Source organism: Cetorhinus maximus, chromosome 19 (genome assembly GCF_964194155.1).
Source record: "Cetorhinus maximus chromosome 19, sCetMax3.hap1.1, whole genome shotgun sequence".
Lineage (NCBI taxonomy): Eukaryota > Metazoa > Chordata > Chondrichthyes > Lamniformes > Cetorhinidae > Cetorhinus > Cetorhinus maximus.
Genome location: NC_135897.1, coordinates 88,298,885 through 88,325,176, shown reverse-complemented (window position 1 = coordinate 88,325,176; position 26,292 = coordinate 88,298,885). Strand labels below are relative to the sequence as shown.

General features: G+C 43.2%; 1 protein-coding gene across 3 annotated transcripts in view; it reads right to left on the bottom strand.

The window, feature by feature from the left end:
- Positions 1–11,219: 11,219 nt before the first annotated feature.
- Positions 11,220–26,292, bottom strand: part of LOC144694011 (neprilysin-like) — a 215,060-nt gene continuing 199,987 nt past the window's right edge. For all 3 annotated transcript variants that reach the window (XM_078564334.1, XM_078564335.1, XM_078564336.1), the window contains exons 22-23: positions 18,429–18,505; positions 11,220–13,833 (exon numbers count right to left, since the gene is read on the bottom strand). In XM_078564334.1, coding sequence (XP_078420460.1) covers positions 13,734–13,833; positions 18,429–18,505 — 177 coding nt within the window. In that variant the 3' untranslated portion in view covers positions 11,220–13,733. The remainder of the gene's footprint in view (positions 13,834–18,428; positions 18,506–26,292) is intronic.

The window sequence follows — 26,292 nt, the reverse complement described above, 5'->3', positions numbered from 1 at the left end:
GGCAGCCAGGTAGACGGTGGGGGGGCTCTGGCCCCGACACGCTCGGCACAGTGACCCTTACGCAACAGCCGGTGGATACGGCCGACGGGGAACTGGAGACAGGCTCTGGAGGAGCGAGTCTTGGCCTTGGCCCTTTCCCTCCAGTGACCTGACACCTCTCCCTCAGCACAATCTTCTCTGCCGCATCCTCCACAACAAACCCCGTCTTGGCAGAATCGGAAATTCCTGGCTTCACTCTCTGATTTTGTAGCTTTCTCTCATCTGCTTCTTTCTCCTGCTTTATCATTTTGTTAGTCATTCTTTGCTGGTTCTTAAAATGTAACCAATCTTCTGGCCTACCAATAATCTTTGCGTATTTATAGTGTTTTTTTTCAATTCCTTCCTTATTCAGCCATGGCTGATGAATCCTTCTCAAAAACTCCTTCTTTCTCACTTGGATAAATGTTTGCTGAGAGTTGTTAAATGTCTCCTTAAAAGTCCGCCACTGCATCTCTACTGTCCTACCTTTTAATCTAGTTTCCCAATTCACTTTAGTCTAGTCTAGTCTGCTTTCATACCCTTATTCAGGTTTAAAACAATAGGCTTAGGCCCACACTTCTCCCCTTCAAACTGAACATGAAATTCCTTCATGTTATGATCAATGTCACCTAGAGGCTCCTTTATTTTGAGATTATTGATTAATCCTGTCTCATTATTCTTTATCAGGTCCAGAACAGTCTGCACCATGGTTGACCCTTGAACGTACTGCTCTAAGAAATTGTCCTGAATACATTCGATGAACTCATGGGCAGAATTTTGCCATCGGTGAGCAGGGGGCGGGGCCTGCTCACTGACACGAAAAGTGACATGGGATGACATTGGGCGGAACCCCTGACGTCATCCCGCCCCATTTAAATTTTCAGGAAGGCGGGAGCGCAGCAAAATCAGCTGCGTGCCCGCCGACCTGTCAATGGCCAATTGAGGTCATTGACAGGATCAATTATACAGGAGCCCCGACGGCAAATAGATAAAACAAGAAACCTCATCCACCGGCTGGATGAGATTTCATGTCGGGTTTTAAAAAGTTTAATAAAGTTATTTTGTAAATTATGAACATGTCCCATCTCATGTAACATGAGGGGGACAGGTTAGGGAATTTTGTTTCTTTGTTTTTCATATTTTTCAAAATGTGAGCGATCTCCCTGAGGCTGCACTTAGCCTCAGGGAGATGGGCGCTCCTTCATGCGCATGCGTGAAAGAGCGCACTCTCGATTTTGGGGAATCCCCCCCCTGCCCGCACAGGGAGCGCATAGCGTTTCCCGCTGGATGTCACGCTGGGCGGTCCTTAATTGTCCCGCCCATGTAAAATGGCAGCGGGGCCCGCTTCTCCGGCGGGGATCATCTCCCCGCCCGCCTGAGATTGGGTCGGGCCCGCCCGCCCGACAGGCAGGAAATTCTGCCCCATGTTGCAGGCTACCTTTCCCAATCTGATTCACCCAATCTATGCATAGATTAAAGTCGCCCATGATTATTGCATTACTTTTCTTTCATGCTCCATTTATTTTTTCCTGTATGCCCTGTCCTACTCTGCAACTACTGTTAGGGTGCCTATAAACTACACCCACAAGTGACCCCTTACATTAACTATTTCTTATCTCTATCTAAACTAAGTCTACATCTTGCTCTTTCGAGTCAAGGTCATCTCTCATTACTGTCGTAAAGACATCTTTATTTAACAGAGCTATCCCACTACCTTTTGCTAGCTTCTTATCTTATCAAAATGTCAAATAACCTTCAACATTCATGTCACAGCCTTGGTCACCCTGCAACCATGTATTTAATAGCTATCAGGTCATATATATTTATTTCTATCTGTGCTAACAATTCATCCATTTTGTTACGAAAGCTGCACACATTCAGATACAAAGCCTTTAACTCTGTCCTTTTACCATTTTTGCACTCTCTGGCCTTATCTGCTGGTTCACTCTTAAATTTGTACTCTCTGTCCATTTCTGCCACACTCTTGGTTATCATTACCCAAATCGCTACTCTGCTCTATTACCTCTTTGTTTCCCTTTGATTTACTACATTTCTTCTCGTGTGATCTCTTCCTCCACATTTTAGTTTAAAGCCCTCTCTAACACTCATGGCTCCCTGCTTTATCTCCTGGCAGAAGAGGGCACACAACCTTGTGGGGAGAGAGAGAGAGAGAGACCAGGAATGTTGCCCTTCAGTGACAGACACTTCGACAGTCACAGGCAATCCCGGTCCACTGGGAAAGGGATCTGTTAAACTCAAAATTCTTGGTTAAAACAGAAATTTATTGCTTATTATCACATTTAAACACCTTGCCTGAAGGCTTGATCGGGGTACCCTGTTTGCCTTTAAACCTTAAATAAAAACAGAAAATGCTGGAAAAACTCAGCAGGTCCGATAGCATCTGTGGAGAGAGAAACAGAGTTAACGTTTTGAGGCTGAATGACCCTTCTTCAGAGCTGGTATTCCTGTAAGAGAAGTGGCAGTGAATTAAGCACTAAGATAAAAGCAAAATACTGTGGATGCTGGAAATCTGAAATAAAAACAGAAAGCGCTGGAAAAACTCAGCAGGTCTGACAACATCTGTGGAGAGAGAAACAGAGTTAACGTTTCGAGTCTGCTCTGAAGAAGGGTCATAGAGACTCAAAATGTTTACTCTGTTTCTCTCTCTACAGATGCTGTTGGGCCTGCTGAGTTTCTCCAGCGTTTTCTATTTTTATTCCAGATTTCCAGCATCTGCAGAATTTTGCTTTTAGCTTTTATCTTTAAACCTGCCCAGGTGAAGGCCAGAAGAGGGCAAGATGATGTTGGTCTCTCAACCCAACATCACTTTTAGGGGATGCCTGCCCGCACCCAAACTCACATCCCCTTGCCCGGGAAAATTTTTCCTAATATTTTATTTCATTCCAAGTTAAAATGACATTGAAGCCCATGAGTGATTTCATTGGCTGCTCTTGACATCGAGGCAACATTAGGCATAACGTGCCGCTCAAGTGCCAGGCAATGACTATCTGCAACAAGGGAGAATTTAACCACCTACCCTTGACACTCAGTGGTGTTACTATCATCAACAGCTTGTGGGGGCAGGGTGGGTGGGGGTCACCATTGACCAGAAACTTAATATCACATAAATACTGTGGCTATAGGAGAGGGTCAGAGGCTGGTGATTCTGCAGCGAGTAACTCACCCGCTGACTCCCCAAAGCCTTTCTATCACCTGCAAGGCACAAGTCAGGAGTATGATGGAATACTCCCCACTTGCCTGGATGAGTGCAGCTCCAACAATGCTTAAGAAACTTGGCAGCATCCACGACAAAAAAGTGCTTTGATGTAAAGCGCTACGAGATGGTGATAGGTGCTATATAAATGCAAGTCCTTCTTTATTTCCTTCTACTTTAGCCTGTTCATAAATTATGTTTGAAGTGTGATATAACTGTGCAAAATGGAGGTAAGCTCCAAGAGAACTGCTTCACTCGAGATCCCCAAAGCTATCAAAAGGACCAAAGGAGCAAAGACACAAAAATAATGATTTTAACTTAACATTAAGTGATTATCTTAAATTTTGACCATTAGAATTAGAGCCGAAACAGGGATGGAAGGAATGCATTTTTCATACTATATCTCTATAATATCTGCAGCCCTGCAACTTAATCCAACTTCCACTACATGTATTTGGCACAAGGAGAATGCATTTTCACACAAGCACTAACTATGTTGGATCTTTTTCAGCATGTGAACAGAGCTGCCACAGCATTCTCCACCTTACCATCTGGGCTCATTTTACAAGACCACTTGGTATGTTGATCTACGAGGAAGTTTGTAGGACAAGTTGTAAATTGGACCAAATGAAAAGAGTGACACGTTACATTTTGAAGCATTTTATTGATTTAATATAAACAAAACAAATTACAGAAAATGGTGGCTTAGCCTTTGATTTCCAAATATTTTAGTCATAACAGGAGAAAAACTAAAAAAAAAACGAAATTTCAAACATTCGCTGGAGGAGCCATTATCAAATCTCTATGTACAGTCTTTTGAAATCGCGTTAACTCTTTAACCTCAGGCAGGTCCCTCAATAAAGTTTCACTTTATTCAAGACTCAGAGACCTCTATTTCTCAAACCAGAACAATCCCCAAAAAGTACAATATGTAAATCAATGTTAATACACAAAGCATCCGGTGCTGTAAAAAGATTAAAATGATGGCCTCAGCTCAAATAACTAATATTCTTTGGGTTCTTTAGGAACTTGATCAACGTATTTGGAAACAAGCAAGTTTTGTTCCTCAAAAATATATTTATTTAAGGAACTATAAAATGCCTTTCATGGAACTGCACGCAAATCCCTCAAAAATGCTTATACAGAACAGGTTAAAGGACATTATCCACTCTCAGGTGGGTTTCCCCAAAGCAAATGCTCATGGAGCAAAAAATGATGGGCTGGATTTTCACCATTGAGGCAAGTCGGGGAATATTCCAACTTGGCAGGTGTCCCCATAGAAATGGCCCTTTCTATTTTCACTCTGGGATGCGGGAGTGGGATTGAGTTGGGACCGCCGACCCTGGAAGCTGCATGGATGCAGCCATGGAGGCAGGTGAGTGCCAATATGGGCTGGTTAGAAGGCCCACCTCGGTTCTCTGGGACTTCATCCCACTTGTATTAAAGGCCGTTATGCCCTCTGGCCCTCATCCCTCACACCCTCTCACCTCCTCACTCACTCCCCATGCAAACACCATGCTCCCCATGCTAGCGCCATGCCCCCATCCTGCCTTCATGCCCCCAGGCCGCTTCCTTGCCCCCCCCTGCACACTCCATGCCCATGCACTCACCCATGTATGCACTATTGAATCAATTATCCATATAATAACAATGGCAAGTCTGGAAATGCATTTAAAAAAACAAAATCTTCTGCTCTTAAACCTATAAAACCTGTAAAAATGTCAATCAAACAGAGCCATTATAGTATCAGTAACATCACTTCACACTTCCTAATCCTGCCCAGATAAACACACAGGCATTGAAAAAAACTGTTCAAAGAAATAATAATTTATTATAACCTCATAAAGATGTCAATCAATCAAAGCAAACACTCCATTTCAGCCTGTGAAAACAAATACCCTGTTGAGCTAATATATCATTGAGTCTTGGGGCTCAGCTAAGCATACATAATAAGGCCACCTGGAGAAATGGATGTCTGGCCATCTGTTTCTGTTGATACTTTTTGTTGAGATGCATTTCAAGACTCATTGGTTCTATAGTGCATACTGGGTGAGCAGGCATGGAGGATGCAGGGACGGCATGGAAGGGGCATGGGGTCAAGGGTAAGGCCTTTTAAATACACCTTCCAAAAGGTCCCTGAATCCAGACAACGGTTCCAAACTCCTCTGAGGGATCATGAACCATATCCTCGAGAAGCTGGCATGACTCCATGAAAATTGCAGGGATGGAGGTGGGGTCTGCGGTGTTGGTATGAGATGTGTACCCCCAAAATTGAACCGGCTAGGTTGGGAGTGCAGGGTATGGCTCTCTACCTGCACTCTTATTCCATGCTGCCAGTGCAGGAATGGGTGGGCGAGAATCACTGAATCGGGTCCCATCCACTATCTTTAAAGGCCTCCATAGCCGGCCCTATTCCTTGAAAATCCAGCTCATTACCTATTCATGGGGCCATACATTTAAGAACATAAGTACATAAGAAGTAGGAGCAGGAGTAGACCATATGGCCCATTAAGCCTTCTCCACCATTCAATACAGTCATGTCTGGTCTTGGGCTCCATCTCCACTTTCCTGCCCACTCCCATTACCCCTTGATTCACTGGGAGATCACAAAATCTGTCCATGTGAGCCTTAAATGTATTCAATGATGGAGCATCCACAACCCTCTGGGGTGCAGAATTCCAAAGATTCACAACTCTTTGAGTGAAGTAATTACTCCTCATCTCAGTCCTAAATGATCGGCCCCTTATCCTGAGACTGTGTCCCCATGTTTTAGATTCCCCAAAAAGAGGAAACACTCTCTCAGCCTTTGCTGTCTGAAGCCCCTTCCGAATTTTGTAGGTTTCAATGAGATTATCTCTCATTCTTCTAAACTCCAGAGAACATAAGCCTAATTTACTTAGGAATTTCATTTGCTTTCGTGCAATCACCAGACGCACATTTGCTGAATTTATTTGGGTTGCATTCCTGTCCAACCTCTATCAGCTCCCTATGCAAGGGTTGGAGGGAGTGGGGTGGGTGGGTGTGAGGTGGTGTTTGATCTCCAAAACTGCTTTTTTGGCTCCTCAGGTGTCTTGGTCACTTGCCTAATCAGACCCAAGTGGTAGTTCAGGTGCCGTTAAGGAGCCTGATATATTTCCACTGAACCAACATATCTGCTAACGTAAAAATGTTGGTTGCCAACTTTGGGTCATGAGTGACGACTTGCACCTTAGGTCTCAGCTCTGCCTGCTCTTTGCCTTGTAGGGACTGGGCTGAAATCACTGACGGAACTCCTGAAATGACGTGAGCGGGTTTGGATTATTCCCTGAGTGGTTCTGGAGGTCTCCTGTTGGTTGTAGGGCAGGAATCCTTCACCAACTACCCCTTCTTCCTGCCCCCCCCAAACACCCCAATGTGCTGTAGAACGCGAGGTCAGATTATCATCAAATGCCCATTTTCCTATTGCAGTTTCACCCAAATACCAAGCCTTAGCACATAGGACATTTCATGTGCTGTGGCTTAAAATTGGTACTGCACTGTGCCACCCCATTTTAATCCATTCAGATCTGGACCCCATGGGTTAAAGAGTTATGGCAGATTACAATCAAGGGTATATTTAAAATATCACTTTTAACCCTTTCTAGCTTAACCAAGGTCCAATAATTATGTTGTCATCTGCACTGTAGATGTGCCTACACCAGGTGGACTGCAGCAGGCCATGAAGGCGGCTCACCACCACCTTCTCAAGGATAATTAGGGATAAGCAAATAAATGCTGGCCAAGCCAGCAACACTCACATCCCTTGAAAGAATAATAAAAAAAGACATTCTGGCCAAAACATATTTGTGCAATGTGCGTCTTTGAAGAAGCTCAGTTTGTTATTCAAATGATATCTTAATCTTGTCTTTTACATTTCTGTATGTAACAGGTAATGGCCAATTACTTGTAACCCTCTGACATTGGGAAGCAACACCATGCTTACCTGGCACTGCCAGTATTAATGGGCAATTTAATGATTGGAAATGGGCATAAGCTAGAAAAGGTGAATGATTGATACGGCAACTGTACATAACCCAGAAGTACTCAGTACAGGTACTCAATAATCACAATAAATATGAAAATCTTTGGTGTCATTCATAGTAATAGTTACTTAATTCATTATGCAGTAGGAATCCATTGTAGTCTTCCACATATCATTCATAAGAAATGTTTAATCTCAAAAATCAGTAACATTTGATGCTTTATTTTGAAATAATTTTAATTATGCCTACAAAAAATGCCATATTTGCAAATGAGCTGAACGCTTTTTTTTATTGTTGCAAATAAAACCCTTTAATATACAGATTTCTTGGATGCCCACTGGATCTTTGAACTAGACTTTGGACGAACTTTGTGCTCACTTGACTTTCCCCACTGATTTAAAATTTGAAAACAAAACCTGCATTGTCTCGATCTAATAATCTTGATTAGCTTTGACACTAGCACACCAGCAAACAGTTTGACGCCACGTTATACAATGACCAAAATATGCTGAAAATCAGGTAATTTGCTGTGAATTCCCCACGCCAATTGTGCCCGTCTGCCAGGAGAAGGTTCATGAAAACAGCAGAGCACCTGCGAGTTCGCAGAAATGTTGAGTCAATCCAGAAATGTCAATAAATGAGAAAGCCAGTATGTTTATTCACAGAGAAGTGAGCTTTTTTGGTGTGGTCCTTTGAACTGAATGGGGCTGTAGTTTGAGCTCATGCAGGGTGTGAAATCTGTCCTCTCTCTGCTGAAGTGGAATAATGCAAAGGAGATAATTTATAGCAGCACAAAAAGGGCTCTGCTCCAAAGCTCAGTGCCAACCTGCATTGTGCCGGGGAATGCTCAGCACACATGGAAAAACAATAGTCCCTTGATGTGACCTTCGCTATCCAGCCAAAGCTGTACGGTGGCCTTCAGTGAAGCAGGAGAGGAAAACTGAGCGAAAAGAAATTGAAAGAAATATATCTGCCTGCCTTCTCACTCTCGATTGGTTCCTCCATTGTGGAAAGTGTCTCGTGTGCGTGGCAGATGGTGGGCAGGACTGGGTTTGGCTTTAACTCCCTGATATTGAAATAGCTTGGCATTATGCCTCATGAAATTCATGTTGGATGACAGCTAGCTGAGCAAGGAATCAGTGGGCTGTTGCCCATTCTTCAGCCTTCAAAGAAGGAGGTTACTTATAAGAGCAACTTGCATTCAAGTAGCACCTTTAACACAGTAAAAATGTCCCAAAGTGCTTCACAGGAGCATTAGAAAACATAGACATAGAAAATAGGAGCAGGAGTAGGTCATTTGGCCCTTTGAGCCTGCTCTGCCATTCAATATAGTCACGGCTGATATCTCAATGCCATACTCCCTCTCTCTCCCCATACTCCTTGATGCCTGTAGATTGCAGAAATCTATTTCCTTCTTAAATATATTCATTGACTTGGCCCCCGCAGCCTTTTGTGATAGAGAATTCCACAGGTTCACCACCCTCTGAGTGAGCAGGTTTCTCCTCATCTCAGTCCTAAATGGCCTATCCTGAGACTGTGACCCCCTTGTTCTAGACCTGGATCAGTTTGACACAGAGCCACGTAAAGAGATAATAGAACAAGATGACCAAAAGGAGTGTCTTAAAGGAGGAGAGAGGTAGAGAGGCGGAGAGCTTGGAATTCCAGAACTTAGGGCTAAGGCAGTGAAAAGCGTGGCCGCCAATGGTACCTCTGGGATATGCAAGAGGCCAAAACTGGAGAAGCGTGGAGGTCTTGAAGATTGTAGCACTGAAGGAGATTAGAGAGATAAAGAGGGATGAGGCCATGGAGAAATTTGAAAATAGGGATGAGAATTTTGAGATAACATTTGAAGAGCAGCCAGTGGCACTAAATACTCTCACAGCTGTGGTTTTGCAATGATTTCCATTTAATTATGCATCAAGATGAACATCTTGCAGATGTGTCAAATCCATTATTTATGGTACTTCTGGAAAACAAGGTTGACGAGATAACAAAGCGAAGCAGTAGCACAAAGAACTTGAAAGTCAGGTCCATAGTTCCTGGAGAAACAGATTCTTCAGGATTATTCAAGTTCTACCAAAGGGGTGGGGGGCGGGGGATATAAATCATGTTTTTTTTTTACAAAGCATTAGACGACTTAAATTCAATTTATAAAATCAACCATCTGTAGGGCCGATTGATGTTTGTGACCCAATTATATAGTTTCATTTAAAAAAAAGACAATATGATTTCTTAAGGAATGAGGTACAACCCAGGAAATGTCAACGTTCTCCTTTTGTTGTGAGCAGCACACAATTTTCTTTCAATGGTGAATTTGGTCCCCAGTTGGTCAGGGATCGCAGAACCACTGGCGCATTGTTCGGCTGCAGTTTTCCTGTGTGTTCAATTCGCTGGAGGAAAATTGTGGGCAAAATCCAGCCCCGGTTTCTTGAACCCGTTGGTCGCAGGCAAGGTTCCACTGACAGTGTAGGAGCCTCCCAGAATTTATCCGATGGAATACGTTGGAATATCTGCTGTGAGGATTTTTAAGGAGGAAAAAAATCTTTCCCTGATCCCCAAAATTGAACTAAGTACCAAATCATAAAATAGCAATAATGCTCTCCGCTGTCCTCGTGCAAACGTGAATTGGTTGAAAATACATTTCCGGATACCTGCACCTGGGTAGTTCAGGGAGGCACTTGGTGCCGGCAAGTTAAGCATTTGTACAACAGCAGCTGTTTAGAATTACTGCCCTCAAACCCACATAGTCTGTCTTATTGGAATAACAAGCATTCAGCACAACACACAACTTTGACAAAAAAACCCTATTAAAACAGGGTTTCACCTTTGCTATGTTAACATGCTGAATATAATGCAACAACGTTATTATTTCTTAAATGAAAACCAAATGGTACACATGCACAGCTAACCGGTTATCATTTGAAAAAGAAAGAGCAGTTAATATTTGAGTTAGGATCCTTCATCTGAATATCATCAGTTGTATTGAGGATGCCCCCTCAAAATTTCAACATACCTTTTTCCTGCAGAGGCTGACTGACATGCTATGCATTTTCCGTGTGTTTTGTTTAATTTCTGATTTCTGATACTGAACTTTTTCTGTCCATAAATTTTTGAAAATTTCTGTTCTACTCACATTTTAGCTGGTTAGTCATATTATAATCTGTGAAGAACAGCCCAATGTTCCTTTACAAAAAGGTGGAAGAACGAGGGTTTGGAAACAAACACTGTGTATCTGGTATTGGACAGAGGGAGGGCATTGCTATTTGACCCAGCTCAGACAAGTACAGAAACAGGCCACTTGGCCTGTCGGACCTTGCTGGCATTTTGAACTATTCAAATTACATGTAAAATAGACACCCTCAGCAGCAGAGTTGAGAAGAGTTGTTGAGATGCAAATGTAATGCTTAAATATTGAAGGGATTTCAGTTTACAGGTTAGCTTTTGTGAAGTGTCTTATGATAGGCTTTCCTGTAGGCTCCTTGAACAGATGACTTCGGATAGGGATTTGTTGTGAGGTAATATCCAGGGCAAATCCCATGATTCGACACTTGCTGTGATCCTTGATCTTTGAAAACTTTGCTTTCTTAGTGAACCTGAACCAGAGCAATCATTCATGGCAAATCAACAATGTAAAGAAAAAAAGATTTGAAAAGAAAGACTTGCATTTTTATAGCACTTGCTATGATGTCAGGACATCCCAAAGCACTTTACAGCCAATTAAGTATTTCTGAAGTGTAGTCACTGTTGTAATGTAGGGAAATACGGAAGCTAATGTGTGCACAGCAAACTCCCTCAAAAAAAATCAATGCAATAAATGAACATCCTAATTTAGTTAACGTTTCGAGTCTGTATGACTCCATCAGAACTGATAAACAGACTCTTCTGATGAAGAGTCATACGGACTCGAAACATTAACTGTATTCCTCTCCGCAGATGCTGTCAGGCCTGCTGAGTTTTTCTAGCTATTTTTATTTTTGTTTCAGATTTCCAGCGCCCGCTGTATTTTGCTTTTATCCTAATTTAGTGATGTTGATTGTTTTAAAAGGGTAGTTTAAAAAAATGTTTCTGACTATTTGGAGGAGTGGAATCAAATTCTTTCACCTTATAGAGCTGATCTTACAAATCTCCAGTGTGCCAGGTAGCCTCAGTTTTTGGAAACGTGGGCACAGACAGCTCATGATCTTCCAACCTCTCAAGATGGCTTCATGTTAGGACAGGGTTCCCAACAGCAGTGCAGCAGTCTAACCTTCTGCCTAATATTCAATAGGTTAGGTATTTATATCTGATGAAATATTTATGCCCTGACCTATAACAGAAATGGTTGCATTATATCTCTAATATGACAGAGGAAAATGTGCCTCAATAACAATTTACTTAAAATTGGATATTTGTGGTCTCACTTATCTTGAACGATCAGATTTCGTAAACACTGTAATTTTTTTCAACATCCGAATGTGGTTTCTCACAACCACAAACTTTTGATCCATGCCAATATTTATCTTTAAATCAATACCACGAAAAAAATCTGGTCATTATATGAACATACGAATTAGGAGCAGGAGTTGGCCACTTGGCCCCTTGAGCCTGCTTCGCCATTCAATACGATCATGGCTGATCTGATGGTATAACCTCAACCCCACATTCCTGCCTACTCCCAATATCCTTTCACCCTCTTGTTAATCAAGGATCTATCTAGCTCTGCCTTAAAAATATTCAAAGACTCTGCTTCCACCGTCTTTTGAGGAAGAGAGTTCCAAATACTCACGAGAGAAAAAATCTCTCCTCACCTCTGTCTAAAATGGATGGCTTCTTATTTTTAAACAGTGACCCCTAGTTCTAGATTCTCCCAGAGGAGGGAACATCCTCACACAATATCACATTGCTCTTTGTGGGAGCTTGCTGTGCACAAATTGACAGCCATTCCCCACATTACAACAGTGACTGCGTTTCATAATGTTACTGTCAGCTGTCCCTTGATTTGAGGATGACGTCTACTCAAGGGCCTCAACTTTCTGCCATGGGTCTCCATGTGACTGAGCAGGTCGATTCTTGACCAATCAGATCTTTGGGTACATGGGGCAGGACATCCTATGAGGTAGTGGGGTCTGGGCAGCAGGATTTCCTTTCCCTTCTTGCCTTCACTGCTGCCCTCTGCGTCACTATTAAGACGTGGTGACCGAAAGTGTGATGCAGCTTGAAGGACAATTGGTCACCATTCTGAACAATGGGTAGCAAGTTCCCCCCTGTCGTCAATCTCAATGCTGCTTTGCTTGAAGTGCTTTAAAGTGCTTCAGGGACTTCCTGAGGTCAAAAAGCTGCTATATAAATTCAAGTTCTATCTGTACAGATTAACATATATGCAAACTCTCAGTCACATGTGACTGGTGTCTATGAAATGCCAATTTGTTTGTCAAGACCACTCCTGTCAACAATCCAAAGCAAGCTTTATGTTGTGGTAACTTCGATCTATTAAGGGAGGTGAATAAACATGGGTAAACAGTGCAGGAAATACTCGGTAATCTGTGATTAGAAACTCCTATCATTACAATTCACATCATTCAGCCCTAGTGTGTTGCCATTTCCTGGATCACTTTAAAAATAGCTGCAAAACTAGTTCAGCAACATCTCTCCCTTTGGTTTCCCTTCACATTACTGCAGGCAAATAACTGGTCTCTGATCGCCATCTGTTCCCTTGACAGTGGTGTGAAATTCAGGGAGCTCCTTCTCTGTCATGTTCCATAGGCTGTTCATCAACTCGATGATAATCGTTCATTTTAATGTTGTTTTTATTCTCTCTTTTTTTTAAAAAAGATTTGATACAGGGATTGCCCTTTCATCCTGTGGGGGATGCGGGGCGGGGGTTGGGGAGGGGGGATTTTCTAATCAATTTAGGTTTGTTAATTTTGCATTTCTCTCCACTCAGTTACCAAGTATCTGGTTAACATTTACAATCCATAAGCAGTTAAAACACAGATGGTATCGAGGCATTCTCGTCACCTTCCCTAAAGCTCCTTTAAAGTCTGTGATTTTAGTTACGTTAGATGCACACAGCCAACGAACGTAAGCAATGCTCTGATGATAGGTCATCGATCTGAAATGTTAACTCTGGTCCTCCCCACACAGATGCTGCCAGAGCTGCTGAGTATTTCCAGCATTTTCTGATTTTATTTCAGATTTCCAGCATCCGCGGTGTTTAGCTTTTGAACGTAAGCAATTCTTCATTTCTCCGTTGGGGTTGCGTACAACTGAAGCCACAACGTTAAGGTCACCAAGGCTTGCGATGCAGTCGTGATACTTACCAATCCAGTTTTTTTCCAAGTGATTTGTCAGTTATTAGCAGTTAGGGTAATTTGATTGACATGAGGTATCAGCAAAAATGGGCATTGATCTATCCTTATTACTAAGTACAAAGTGATTCATTCCAGCTCAACGTTTCATCCACTTACAAATCCTGGAAGGAGACATTCCGGGTAGTTTTAAGTACAGCAAGAAGAGTTTGGCTACCAAACCCGGCATTTCTTTTCAGGATTCATGTATTCATTCTTTGTGCAGTGAAAAGCATTACTGAACTCTTCAAAATTCTGGAGAGATCCTAAAACTCTGTAAGGTAAGAGAGAGAAAATAATCAAGACTCAATTTATGGTCCATAAATTTGGGTTATACAGAGGGGTTAAATCACTTAGGGAAGAATTTTCCTGTCGGCGAGCGGGGGTGGGGCCCGCTCGCTGACGTGTAAAATGACAGACGGTGACATTGGGCGGGTGTCCCGATGTCACCGCGCGTCATTTAGATTGTCAGTTTGGCGGCCGCACAGCCGATTCGGCTGTGCACCCACGAACTGTCAAAGGCCTATTGAGGCTATTTAAAACCGAATTAGTTCAATTCAATGAGCTGCCCGTCCAACGTTAACATTGGCAGGGGGCAGGCGAAAAGCCCAGGCGGCCTTTGCGTTTTTCATGAAACCTCATCCACGGGCGGGATGAGGTTCGATGACGTGTTTTAAAATCTAATAAAAATTCATATTTTTATTCTTTGACATGTCCCAGCTCATGTGATCGTGTCACATGAGGGGACATGTTTTAAAAGTGTTAAAAATCTTTATTTAAAACTTTAGCACTGAAACAAATCTCCCTGAGGCACCTCCCCCGCTGCCCGCCCACACAGGGAGCGCTCAGCGCTTCCGGGCGAGCGTCACGCTGGGCTGGCCTTAGTTGTCCTGCCCACGGAAAATGGCTGCGCGTCCCCGATTGAGGTTGCCGATTGGGTTCGCGCCCGCTCCCACACAACTCCCCCCGACGGGGGGAGATTTCTGGCCTTAAACAGGTTTTCTTCATCCTTTTGGAGGATAAGGGCATCACTGGCAAGGCCAGTTTTTGTTGCCCATCCCTAATTGCTCTTGAACTGAGTGGCTTGCTAGACCATTTCAGAATTTCAGATTCCACAATTGCTGTGTATCTGGAGTCACATGTAGGTCAGACCTAGTAAAGGTGGCAGATTTCCTTCCCTAATGGACATTAATGAGCCAAATGGGTTTTAAAAACAATTGATGATAGTCACCATTAAAGGACGTAAATAGGTTGGAGGTGGTTCCGAGGAGGTTTACTAGATTGATACCTGGAATGAGCACGTTGTCTTATGAGGATATGTTGGACAGGCTGGGCTTGCTTCACTGGAGTTTAGAAGAGTGAGGGGTGACTTGATTGAAGTATATAAGATCCTGAATGGTCTTGACAAGGTGGGCCAAGGGAAGGATGTTTCCTCTTGTGGGTGAATCCAAAACTAGGTGGCTCTGTTTTAAAATTAGGGGTCACCCTCATTGGACAGAGAATAGGAGAATTATTTTCTTTCAGAGGGTCGTGCGACTTTAGAACTCTCTCTGCCTCAGAAGGCATTGGAGGCGGGGTCACTGAATATTTTTAAGGCAGAGGTAGAGATATTCTTGTCAGGCAAGGAAATCAAAGGTTATCGGGGAGGTAGATGGGAATGTGGAACTCTAAAATGCTTATTGAATGGTGGAGCAGGTTTGAGGGGCTGAATAGCCTAGTTCTGCTCTTATTTCATATGTTCATATTACTGGAACAATGGAATTTACAGATTAAAGAGAGAGAAACATATATAAAGAGAATGGAAGGCTATGTTGGGGGAATGGGGGAGGCATAAAAGGAGTGTATAAAACAGCCTTGGGGACACCTCCAGCCACTTTTGCAGAAGTCTGCTGTGTCCAGTAACCAAAGATGGAGGAAAGCATTTGGAATTCCACCGTCAAGTGGGTGCTGTGGTAACCTTGCTGGCTTGATTATTTAAATTTAAAATCTATTTTGGACTGTTGCCTTAAAGGGGGGTGTGTATTTGGGAGTCCGGTTAATTAGGAATTTTGGGATTTGTTTTAGTATTAAGTTACTGTGATCTTATGTATGTGCTTGAAATTTTTTCTTTTGTTAATAAATGTTTTAATTTAGTTGTTAAAATCTCTAAAGGTGTCAGTGGACTCATTACTTCTGAATTCAGTGCACAAATCTTCTTGTAATAAATACAAGTTGCAAAACCGTTGTAATAGCAAAGCCAAATTTCCCTTGTGGATTTGGCCCACCTGACACATATTACCTGCCACATCATAACAGTGTTCTCATGCATCTGCTGCCCTTGTCCTTCTAGATAGTAGAGGTCGCTGGTTTGGAAGGTCGCTGCCTAAGAAGGCTTGGTGAGTTGCATCAGTGCATCTTGTATATGGTACACACTACTACCACTGCGTGTCAGTGGTGGAGGGAGTGACTGTTTAATGTGGTGGATGGGGTGCCAATCAAACTGGTTGCTCTGTCCTGGGTTATGTTGAGTTTCTTGAGTGATAGGGGAGCTGCACTCATCCAGACAAGTGGAGAGCATTCCATCACACACCTGATTTGTGCCTTGTAGATGGTGGACAGACTTTGGGGAGTTAGGAGGTGAGTTACTCGCCGTAGGATTCCTAGCCTCTGACGTGCTCTTGTAACCACAGTATTTCTATGGCTGGGTCAGTTCAGGTTCTGGTCAATGGTAACCCCCAGGATGTTGATAGTGGGGTATTCAGCAATGGTAATGCCATTGAATGTCAAGGGGCGGTGGTTAGATTGTCTCTTGTTGGAGATGATCTTGTGTGGCGCAATGTTATTTGCCACTTATCAGCCCAAGCCTGAATATTTTCCAGGTCTTCAGCATATGGACATGGACTGATTCAGCAAGCGGAATTATATTAGGGCAGGCCAGCCCTTCTCCCAGAAACCACGTTAGCATGGAGCCAATATGCTCTACGCTGGCCTGCCCCACAGCCATAAAGTGCTGTGGGTGGACTAACAAAGGCTGAGTGGAGCTTCCACCCACTCACTGGGGCGGTAGTCCCGCCCTTGGAGCTGCCAGCCAACCTGATTGGCCAGCAATTCCATCAGTCTCTTGGCATTGCCAAGAAGGCGTCATTGGCCGCTGCCATTACTGCAGAAGGAAAAGAAGATCAAGGCCCATGGATCCCCGGAGCAGGTAAACCCCGGGTCTTGGGCCAGGAATGTTTGGGTAGGTTAGGTACAGGGGCAAGGATGAGGGGAGAGAGTGGGTTTAAGGGAGGGAGCGGGTAGGAAGGAAGGGGGTGGTTCGACTTGCGGGGGTTGGGTGTACCCCACGATCGGCCAAGGGCAGCCCCCAAAGAGCAACACCCCCTTCCTTCCTGCCCTTTAAATATTAATGTTTAAAAAACAACCTTCCCGCTCCCACCCTGCTGCCCATGCCAAACGTTTTATTGTGTGGGCAGCGTATTATCAAGGTCAATTGGCTTGATAACAAACCTAATTGACCCTTAACTATTCATTTAAACATGGCGAGCGGGCTGCCAATGTAAGTGCCAGCCTGCCCCTGTATTATGGGGGAGAGCCCGGGGATGGGTGGGAAGGCAGTGAGATGTGCGCCTACCCCACTTTATGTGCCCCCACTCCCATGGGAAACATGATGGCCAAGGGCATGTAAAATTCAGCCCAATATCTCAGGAGTAGTGAATGTTTCTCCACATTGTACAACTGTCAATAAACATCCTCACTTCTGTTGTTATGATGGAGGTTGGACAGACATGGGTTGTTTTCGTTGGAGCAGAGAAGACTGAGGGGCAACCTGATTGAGGTGTACGAGATCATGAGGGGCATAGACAGGGTGGATAGGGAGCAGCTGTTCCCCTTAGTTGAAGGGTCAGTCACAAGGGGGGGACAAGTTCACAGTGAGGGGCAGGAGGTTTAGGGGGGATGTGAGGAAAAACTTTTTTACCCAGAGGGTGGTGACGGTCTGGAATGCACTGTCTGGGAGGGTGGTGGAGGAGGGTTGCCTCACATCCTTTAAAAAGTACCTGGATGAGCACTTGGCACATCATAACATTCAAGGCTATGGGCCAAATGCTGGTAAATGGGATTAGGTAGGTAGGTCAGGTGTTTCTCACATGTTGGTGCAGACGCGATGGGCCGAAAGTCCTCTTCTGCACTGTGAGATTCTGTGATCCTGTGAAAAGTCTTTGACGAAACAGCTGAAAATGGTTGAGTCTGCAACACTACACTGAGGAATTCCTGTAGCGATGCCCTGGGGCTGAGACAATTGGTTTCCAACAACCACAATCATCTTCCTTTGTGCTAGGCATGACTCCAATCAGTTGAATGACTCAATGGCCTACTTATATATTTCCTATGTTCTTAAATTGGTGTGTGTCAGTTGTAGAACATGGGTTCATAGTGATTTGGAAGCTGTGAAAAGTGAGGGGTAGAGAGGCAGAGAGGTTTAGGGAAGGAATTGCAGAGCTTAGGGTCTAGACGGTCACATGTGCCACAAGTAGGCCAGGGAAATTGGGGATGGGCAAGAAGCCGGAATTGGAGGCACTCAATGATCTCAGCGGGTTGCAGGTCTTGAGGAGCTGATAGAGGTAGAGAGGGGTAGGCCATGGAGGGATTTAAATACAAGGGAAAGAATTTTTAATCCGAGGTGTTGGTTGACAGAGAGCCAATGAAGGTCAGCACGCACAGGGGTGTACAGTGAATGTTCTTGGGCGAGTTAGGATAGGGAAACATAGTTTTGAATGGCTATGGAGCATGGCAGAAGGGAGGCCATCAGCATTGGAATCGTATATGGGTATCTTTAATAAAATGAAGAAAACATACAAGTCAGATTTCATACTAAAGAGTCCAAACCCTCACCTGAATTTGCCTGGACTGTGCACATCAGTCTTAATGGAGTTCATAGCATACTCTGGTCTGTATATTCCACACCACACCTGGCAAAGCAATGGGTTACAGTCAATATTACTCAGATCTTAATAATTACTTTACTGGCAGCGATAGCACGGTATCCACATAACATGTTGGGCTGTTCAAATTGTGGCACTTGAGCCTTGGATAAACCCCAGGCAACTCAGTCCTATTTGTGTATTTACTTCTCACTCCCTGAATCACAGAACACAGAATCATACAAAACAGATGGGGGCCATTTGATTTTCTGCTGGTTGAAAGAGCAATCCAATCAGTCCCACCCTCCTGTTCTTTCACTATAGTCTTGCAAAGTTTGACCCACTAAGTGTTTATCCAATTCCCTTCTGAAAGCATCTATCAAATCCATTCCTTCAGGCAGTATATTCCAAAGTATAACAACTTGATGTACAAACACATTTCTCCTCATTTCCCTGGATAGTCCTTTTTGAATGTTGAAGGCCTGGGGGTTTGGAAAGGGCTGTTCTTAGTGACTCAATGGAGGATAACTGCTTAATCAAACCACCAAGATCTGTTTGTTTTGGAGCTTAACAATGTTGGTTGGCAATAGTAGCATTCATGTTGAAATCAGTGGCAGGCTGTTAAGGAGATAAGTTTTAAAAACCTCTTTATGCCAAGGATGGTAGGAGTGTGCAACCCACCCTCGCAAAAAGCAGTTGATGCTAACTCGATTAATAATTTTAGTTAGCCAGGCGTATAAAATGGAGCCAAGGTAGGTGGATTGAGTTAAGATACAGATAAACAGTGATCTTACCTAAATGATGAAGAGGATTTTTAAAAAAATTGTTTATGGGATGTGGGCATCACTGGCTAGGCCAGCATTTATTGCCCATCCCTAATTGCCCTTGCTCTGAGAGCATTGAAGAATTAACCACATTGCTGTAGGCCTGGAGTCACATGTAGGCCATTTCTGCATTAGTGAACCAGATGGGTTTTTACAACAATCAACAATGGTTTCATGATCACCATTATTTATTGGATTCAAATTAGGCCATGGTGGGATTTGAACCCAGGTCCCCAGGTCATTACTATGAGTTGCTGGATTATCAGTGCAGTGGCAATACCACTACACCACCACCTCACTACTCTACCTGCTCACTCCTCAGGTTTGAGGACTGAATGACCTAATCCTAATCCTACGTCCCTGTCCTTCAACAACAACTTTTGGAGGATGACTGTAATACACTGTCCAGTCATGTTCCTTAAGTAAGAACTCAGTTGAAACTAATTGGTCTGCCACAACCTAGGATTGTTTTTTTTGCCAATCATTTATGATGGAATTGGAAAAAGTGCCAAGCTAAACAAGGAACACAGTGTCCTGTTGGTGTGGTAGTTATGTTGCTGGACTATTAACCCATAGAACGTGCTTTGAAATCCTACCGTAAAAAGCTGAGTTTTTAAAAAAATCTACAAACTAAAATTTGATGTCAGTTAAGTTGACCAGGAAGCTGCTGGGTTGTCGTAAAAACCCGACAGGGTCGCCAATATGCTTTAAAGAAGGAAACATGCCATGCTTCACACAGTTCCACACCAACATGGCTGGCTCTTAACTGCCGTCTGAAGTTCATTGGCTAACCACTCAGTTGCATCAGAAAATGTCAAGAAGAAAGTCCACCATCCCTTCCACATGGTTAATAAATGCCACCCTTGTCAGTGACAGCCACGTCCTAAGAATGATTTAAAAACACCTCTTGCAATATCCATGCTTTACAACTAGATGTCAATTACAGAATCACAGAATCTTTACAGTGCCTATGGAGGCCATTGGGCCCATTGAGTCTGCACTGGCTCTCTGAAAGGGCACTCTACCTAGCCCACTCCCCTGCCTTATCCCCGTAACCCTGCACATTCTTTCTTTTCAGGTAGCAATCCAATTCCCTTTTGAATAACTCGATCGAACCTGCCTCCACCACCCTCTCAGGAAGTTCATTCCAGACTCCAACCACCCTCTGGGTGAAAAGTTTTTTCCTCACATCACTACTACTCCTTTTGCCAATTATTTTTAATCTGTGCCCTTCAGTTCCTGGTGCTCTCTTGAATGGGAACAGTTTCACACTATTTACCCTGTCCATACCTCTCAGGACCTTGAATACTTCTATCAAGTCTCCCCACAGCCTTCTTTTCTCAAAGGAAAACAGTCCCAACCTCTCCAATCTATCCGCATAGCTACAGTTCTTTATCTCTGGAATCACACTAATTAGGCCTCATCTGGAGTATTGCATCCAGTTCTAGGCACCATGCTTCAGGGAGGATGTGAAGGCATTGGGAAGAGTACAGAGGAGATATAGTTCTGTACCCTTATCCATTGTATTCGCCCCAATGCCTTCACATCCTTCCTCAAGTATGGCACCTAGAACTGGATGCAGTACTGCAGATTAGGCCTAATTAGTGTCTTTTACAAATTCAACACGATGTCCTCACTCTTGTACTCAATGCCCCTATCAATAAAGCTTAAGATACTATATGCTTCATGAACTGCTCTCTCAACATGCCCAGCCATTTTCAATGACGTATGTACATATACATCAAGGTCTCTCTGTGCCTCCTTTAGAGTTTCTCCCTTTATTTTATGCTGTCTCTCCATATTCTTCCTGCCAAAATGAATTACTTCACATTCCTCTGCATTGAACTTCATCTGCCACTTGTCTGCCCAATCCATCAATATGTCTATGTTCTTTTGAAATTCAAGACTATCCTCATCACAGTTGACAATGTTTCCAATCTTTGTATCATTTGTAAATTTTGAAATCATGCCCGGAACACCAGTCTAGGTCATTAATATATATCAGGAAGAATAAGGGTCCCCACACTGACCCCTGGGGGACTCCACTACAAAACTTCCTCCAATCTGAAACACAATCATATATCACTACTTTCTGTTTCCTGTCACTCAGCCAATTTCTTATCCAAGTGCCTACTTTCTCCTTTATTTCACAAGCTTAAATTTTGCTCACAAGTCTGCTGTGTGGCACTGTATCAAATGCCTTTTGAAAAGCCATATACACCATTCAATTGCGTTGCTCTTATCAACCTTCTCTGTTACCTCCTCAAAAAACTCCAGCAAGTTAGTTAAACACAATTTTCCCTTAATGAACCCATGCTGGCTTTCCTTAATTATCCCGCACCTGCCTAAGTGACTATTGATTTTGTCCCGAACTATAGCTTCCAGAAGTTTCCCTACCACTGAAGTCAAACTGCCTGGTCTGTAGTTGCCAGCTTTACCCTTGCACCCCTTTTTGAACAAGGGTGTAACATTCGCAATTCTCCAGTCCTCTGGTACCACCCCTGTGTCTAAGGAAGACTGGAAGATTATCACTGGTGCCTCTGCAATTTGATGCTAATGCCTCAATAGTGCATTAGCATCACATTTATAAAACATTGGTACATACATCTATGGGACAGATGATTACAACGCCAATTCTTTGTCAAATGCCAATGTCAGTCTCATGAAAAGTGGATATGGAAGTCTTAAAAAAAACTTGGTGCACATCAATTTGGCAGCTCATCATTTCCCACCCATTTATTTCAATGGGAAGAAAATCATGATAACTCCAGTCTTACTGCCTGAAACCCAAGTGCAAGTGCAACACTGCTCTCAATTATTACTTTCCGTTACCGAGTAAACTTCCCTTCTACCACCAATCTACAGGAGGTTAAATTAGTAACTGTGCCTTCAGCGGCCTAGGCCCTAAGCTCTGGAATTCCCCCCTTAAGCTTCTGTATCTCTCTATCTCTTTCTCATCCTTTAAATGCTCCTTAAAACCTATCTCAGTGACCAAGCTTTTGTTCACCTGTCTTAGCATTTTCTTATGGAGCTCAGTGTTATAGTTTGTTCGGTAAAGTTCATGTGATGTCCCTCAGGATGTTTTAATGGACCAAATCTTCCGAGGAGTGGCAATCACAGTCAGATTCAGCAAATGTAACTCCTTTATTCAAAAAGGGAGGGAGACAGAAAGCAGGAAACTACAGGCCAGTTAGCCTAACATCTGTCATAGGAAAAATGTTAGAAACTATTATTAAATATGTTATAGCAGGGCACTTAGAAAAATTCAAGGCAATCAGGCAGAGTCAACATGGTTTTGTGAAAGGGAAATCATGTTTAAACAATATATTGGAGTTCTTTGAAGAAATCACATGTGCGGTGGATAAAGGGGAACTGGTGGATGTACTGTACTTAGATTTCCAGAAGGCATTTGATAAAGTGCCACATCAAATGTTATAGTGGACAATAAAAGCTCACGGTATAGGGCACATATTGGCATGGATAGAAGGTTGGCTGGCTAACAGGAAGCAGAGAGTCGGCATAAAGGGGTCATTTTCTGGTTGGCCTGATGTAACGAGTGGTGTGCCACAGGGATCAGTGCTGGGACCTCAACTTTTTACAATTTATATCAATGACTTGGATGAAGGGACAGATGGTATGGCTGCTAAATTTGCTAACGACACAAAGATAGGTAAGTTGTGAAGAGGACATAAGGGGGCTATAAGAAGATATAGATAGGTTAAGTGAGTGGGCAAAGATCTGGCAAATGGAGTATAATGTGGGTAAATGTGAAATTGTCCATTTTGGCAGGAAGAATAAAAAAGAAGCTTATTATCTAAATGGTGAGAGATTGCAGAGCTCTGAGATTCAGAGGGGTCTGGGTGTCCCAGTGCATGAATCACAAAAGGCTACAATGCAGGTCCAGCAAGTAATTAGGAAAGCTAATAGAATGTTATCATTTATTGTGACTGGAATTGATTACAAAAGTAGGGAGGTTATGCTTCAGTTGTTCAGGGCACTGGTGAGACCACATCTGAAGTATTGTGTACAGTACTAGGCTCCTTATTTAAGGAAAGACGTAAATGCATTAGAAGTAGTTCAGAGAAGGTTTACTAGACTAATACCAGGAATGGGTGGGTTGTCTTATGAAGAAAGCTTGGACAGGATAGGCCTGTATCCGCTGGAATTTAGAAGATTAAGAGGCGACTTGATTGAAACCTTTAAGATCCTGAGGGGCCTTGACAGAGTGGATGTGGAGAGGATGTTTCCTGTTGTGGGAGGATCTAGAACTAGGGGTCACTGTTTAAAAATAAGGGGTCATTCATTTAAGACAGAGATGAGGAGAATTATCTTATATCAGAGGGTAGTGAATCTTTGGAGCCCTCTTCCTCAAAAGCTGGTGGGAACAGAGTCTTTGAATATTTTTGAGACAGAGCTAGATAGATTCTTGATTAACAAGGGGGTGAAAGGTTATCAGGGGTAGGCAGGAATGTGGAGTTGAGGTTACAATCAGACCAGCCATGATCTTATTGAATGGTGGAGCAGGCTCGAGGGGCCGAGTGGCCTACTCCTGCTCCTAATTCATATATTCGTATGTGCACTCGTATGTATGTATTTTTTTATACAACGCTGGAGCTCTGCATTTCTGGCTTAGACTTCTGAATTGGGCCTTTTACAGAAATGTGGAGTGTACCTGTTCTCAGAGTCCTTCCTCGGAGTGCAGGATGGTCAGCGGAAGCCAGGCCAAGCCCCCTTTTATACGGCACTAACTGCCATATTTTGATAAGCCTTCATTCGCAAACAGTGAAAAGTTTTGCGACATTTAAATAGCTTTTCACCGTGTTAGCGAATGAGTGTGAGTACGTGGGTAGGGTGCCAGCTGGGTAGGGTGCCAACTGGGTAGGGTGGTGAGGTTGGGTCAGGTCGGGTCGGGAGTTCGGAGGGTCGGTCAGGGAGGGAGTCGGAGGATCCGGTGGAATTGCAGACCGGTGGGGGGCAGTAGGGGGAGTCAGAGAGTCTGGGGGATTTGGGGGGGTGGGGGGAGGGTCAGTTGTATAGTTACCCAGGAGTTAAATTATGTTTTCCTGTCTAACATTTCCTGCGTAACTATTCTGGTAAGTGAACCCTCTGAAGTCTCTGACTAACTCAGAGGGTCCCGGGGAGCAAGGAAATTGTCCAGCAGAAGTTGAAACTTGCAGGCCAATTCCCATGGAGCCCTTGCACTGGGACATGTGAGGGGTTCCCCAGCGCATTTTCCGGGGTAGGTCCGGGGCATGACCATCCGGAGATCAGAATAACTGGGCCAGTATGATGAAAGTGTTATATAAATACAAATTGTTATTGGTGTTATTGTTGTGATCTAAACATTGTGTTCTGATTTAACTTCTCATAGAATTAAGAGGCCATTCAGCCCATTGTGCCTGTGCTGGTTCTTTGCAAGAGCTATCCTGTTAGTCTCACGCCATTCTTCTTATTCCCCAAAAGGACTACAAATTCTTCTTTTTCAAGTATTTATTGAATTCCCTTTCGAATGTTACTATTGAATCTGTTTCCACTACCCTAACAGGCAGTGCATAATCAGCTCATAACACTTTGCTGCACTACATATGTCTCCTCACCTCACTCTCTGGTTTTCTCTTGCTCTTTTTCGACCTTGATGGTGTCCTGCACCGTGAAACTTTGCCTTATTATGGGCTTCTTAATATGAAAATAAAGAACTATTGGATCCTTAATTCCATGCCTGAAAATCTCTTGAAAGCTAATGCATATTGATTTAAAATTAGTTCTGCATCTTGGTGAAAAGTGCAAGCAGAGAGAGCTATTAATAAAATCAGTTCCAGTATTTTTATTGACATTCTAGAGGACAAAGAAGATATTTTCAATCCTGACATGAATTTTAATACAGGATTTAAAAGTTTGGACTAAAATATGAAGTGAATCGCTGTGTGTAAATTTTTCAAATGTTGTTTGCTAACTGACATTAAAATGTTTTTTTTTAATTCTTTCCTAAGCTGTAGATGTCACTGGCAAGGCCAGCCACTTGTTGCCCATCCCTAATTTCCCTTGAACTGATTGGCTGTTAAGAGTCAACCACATTTCTGTGGGTCTGGAGTCACATGTAGGTCAGACCAGGTAAGGACAGCAGATTTCCTTCCCTAAAGGGAAATAGAGATCTAGATGGACAATCAGCAATGGTTTCATGGTCACCATTACTAAGACTAGCTTTTTAATTCCCCTTGAATTTAAGCTCTACTAACTGTCATGGTGGGATTTGAACACTTCTCGTCAGGACATAAGCCTAGACTGCTGGATTACTAGGCCAGTGACGTTACCACCATGCCAACATCTCCCTCTCCCTCTCTATATTAACTATGCTGTGGAATCCTCACATCCCAGTCATAAGACTACTGGGGAGAGCAAGAAGGGAAAGGAATATTGATGTTAAATCTAATTGTGATGCTATTGTAAAGCTAACCACAAAGAAAAAGAAATGCATTCTGTAGGTTAAAGTATTACTTGAGGCATTACCCCTGAGAGCTGAGAGCAGTTAATACTCTTTTTTTCTCAAATTTTCCTCACATTTTCTCCTCCCAGCCACTCACCAACCTGAATTGGGCACGTCAAACATCTCTTCTTTGCTGTCAAGATCAAAATCCTGGAACTCCTTACTTAACAGTACCTTCACTACAGGGACTGCAGTGATGCAGGAAAGCCCATCCTTCACCTTTTCAGGGAAATCAGGGATGAGCAGTAAATGTTGGCCTTGACATTGACACTCGCATCCCAGGAATAAATTGAAAAACTGTTTCCATTCTCTCCTCAGCAATCTAACCTGTGATGCGGCATTGCTCTATGAGGGCTCTTTGAACCATAGAACACTATAGAACCATAGAACACTACAGCACAGAAAACAGGCCATTCAGCCCTTCTAGTCTGTGCCGAAATATTATTCCGCTAGTCCCATTGAGCTGCACCGAGTCCATAACCCTCCAGACCTCTCCCATCCATGTATCTATCTAATTTATTCTTAAA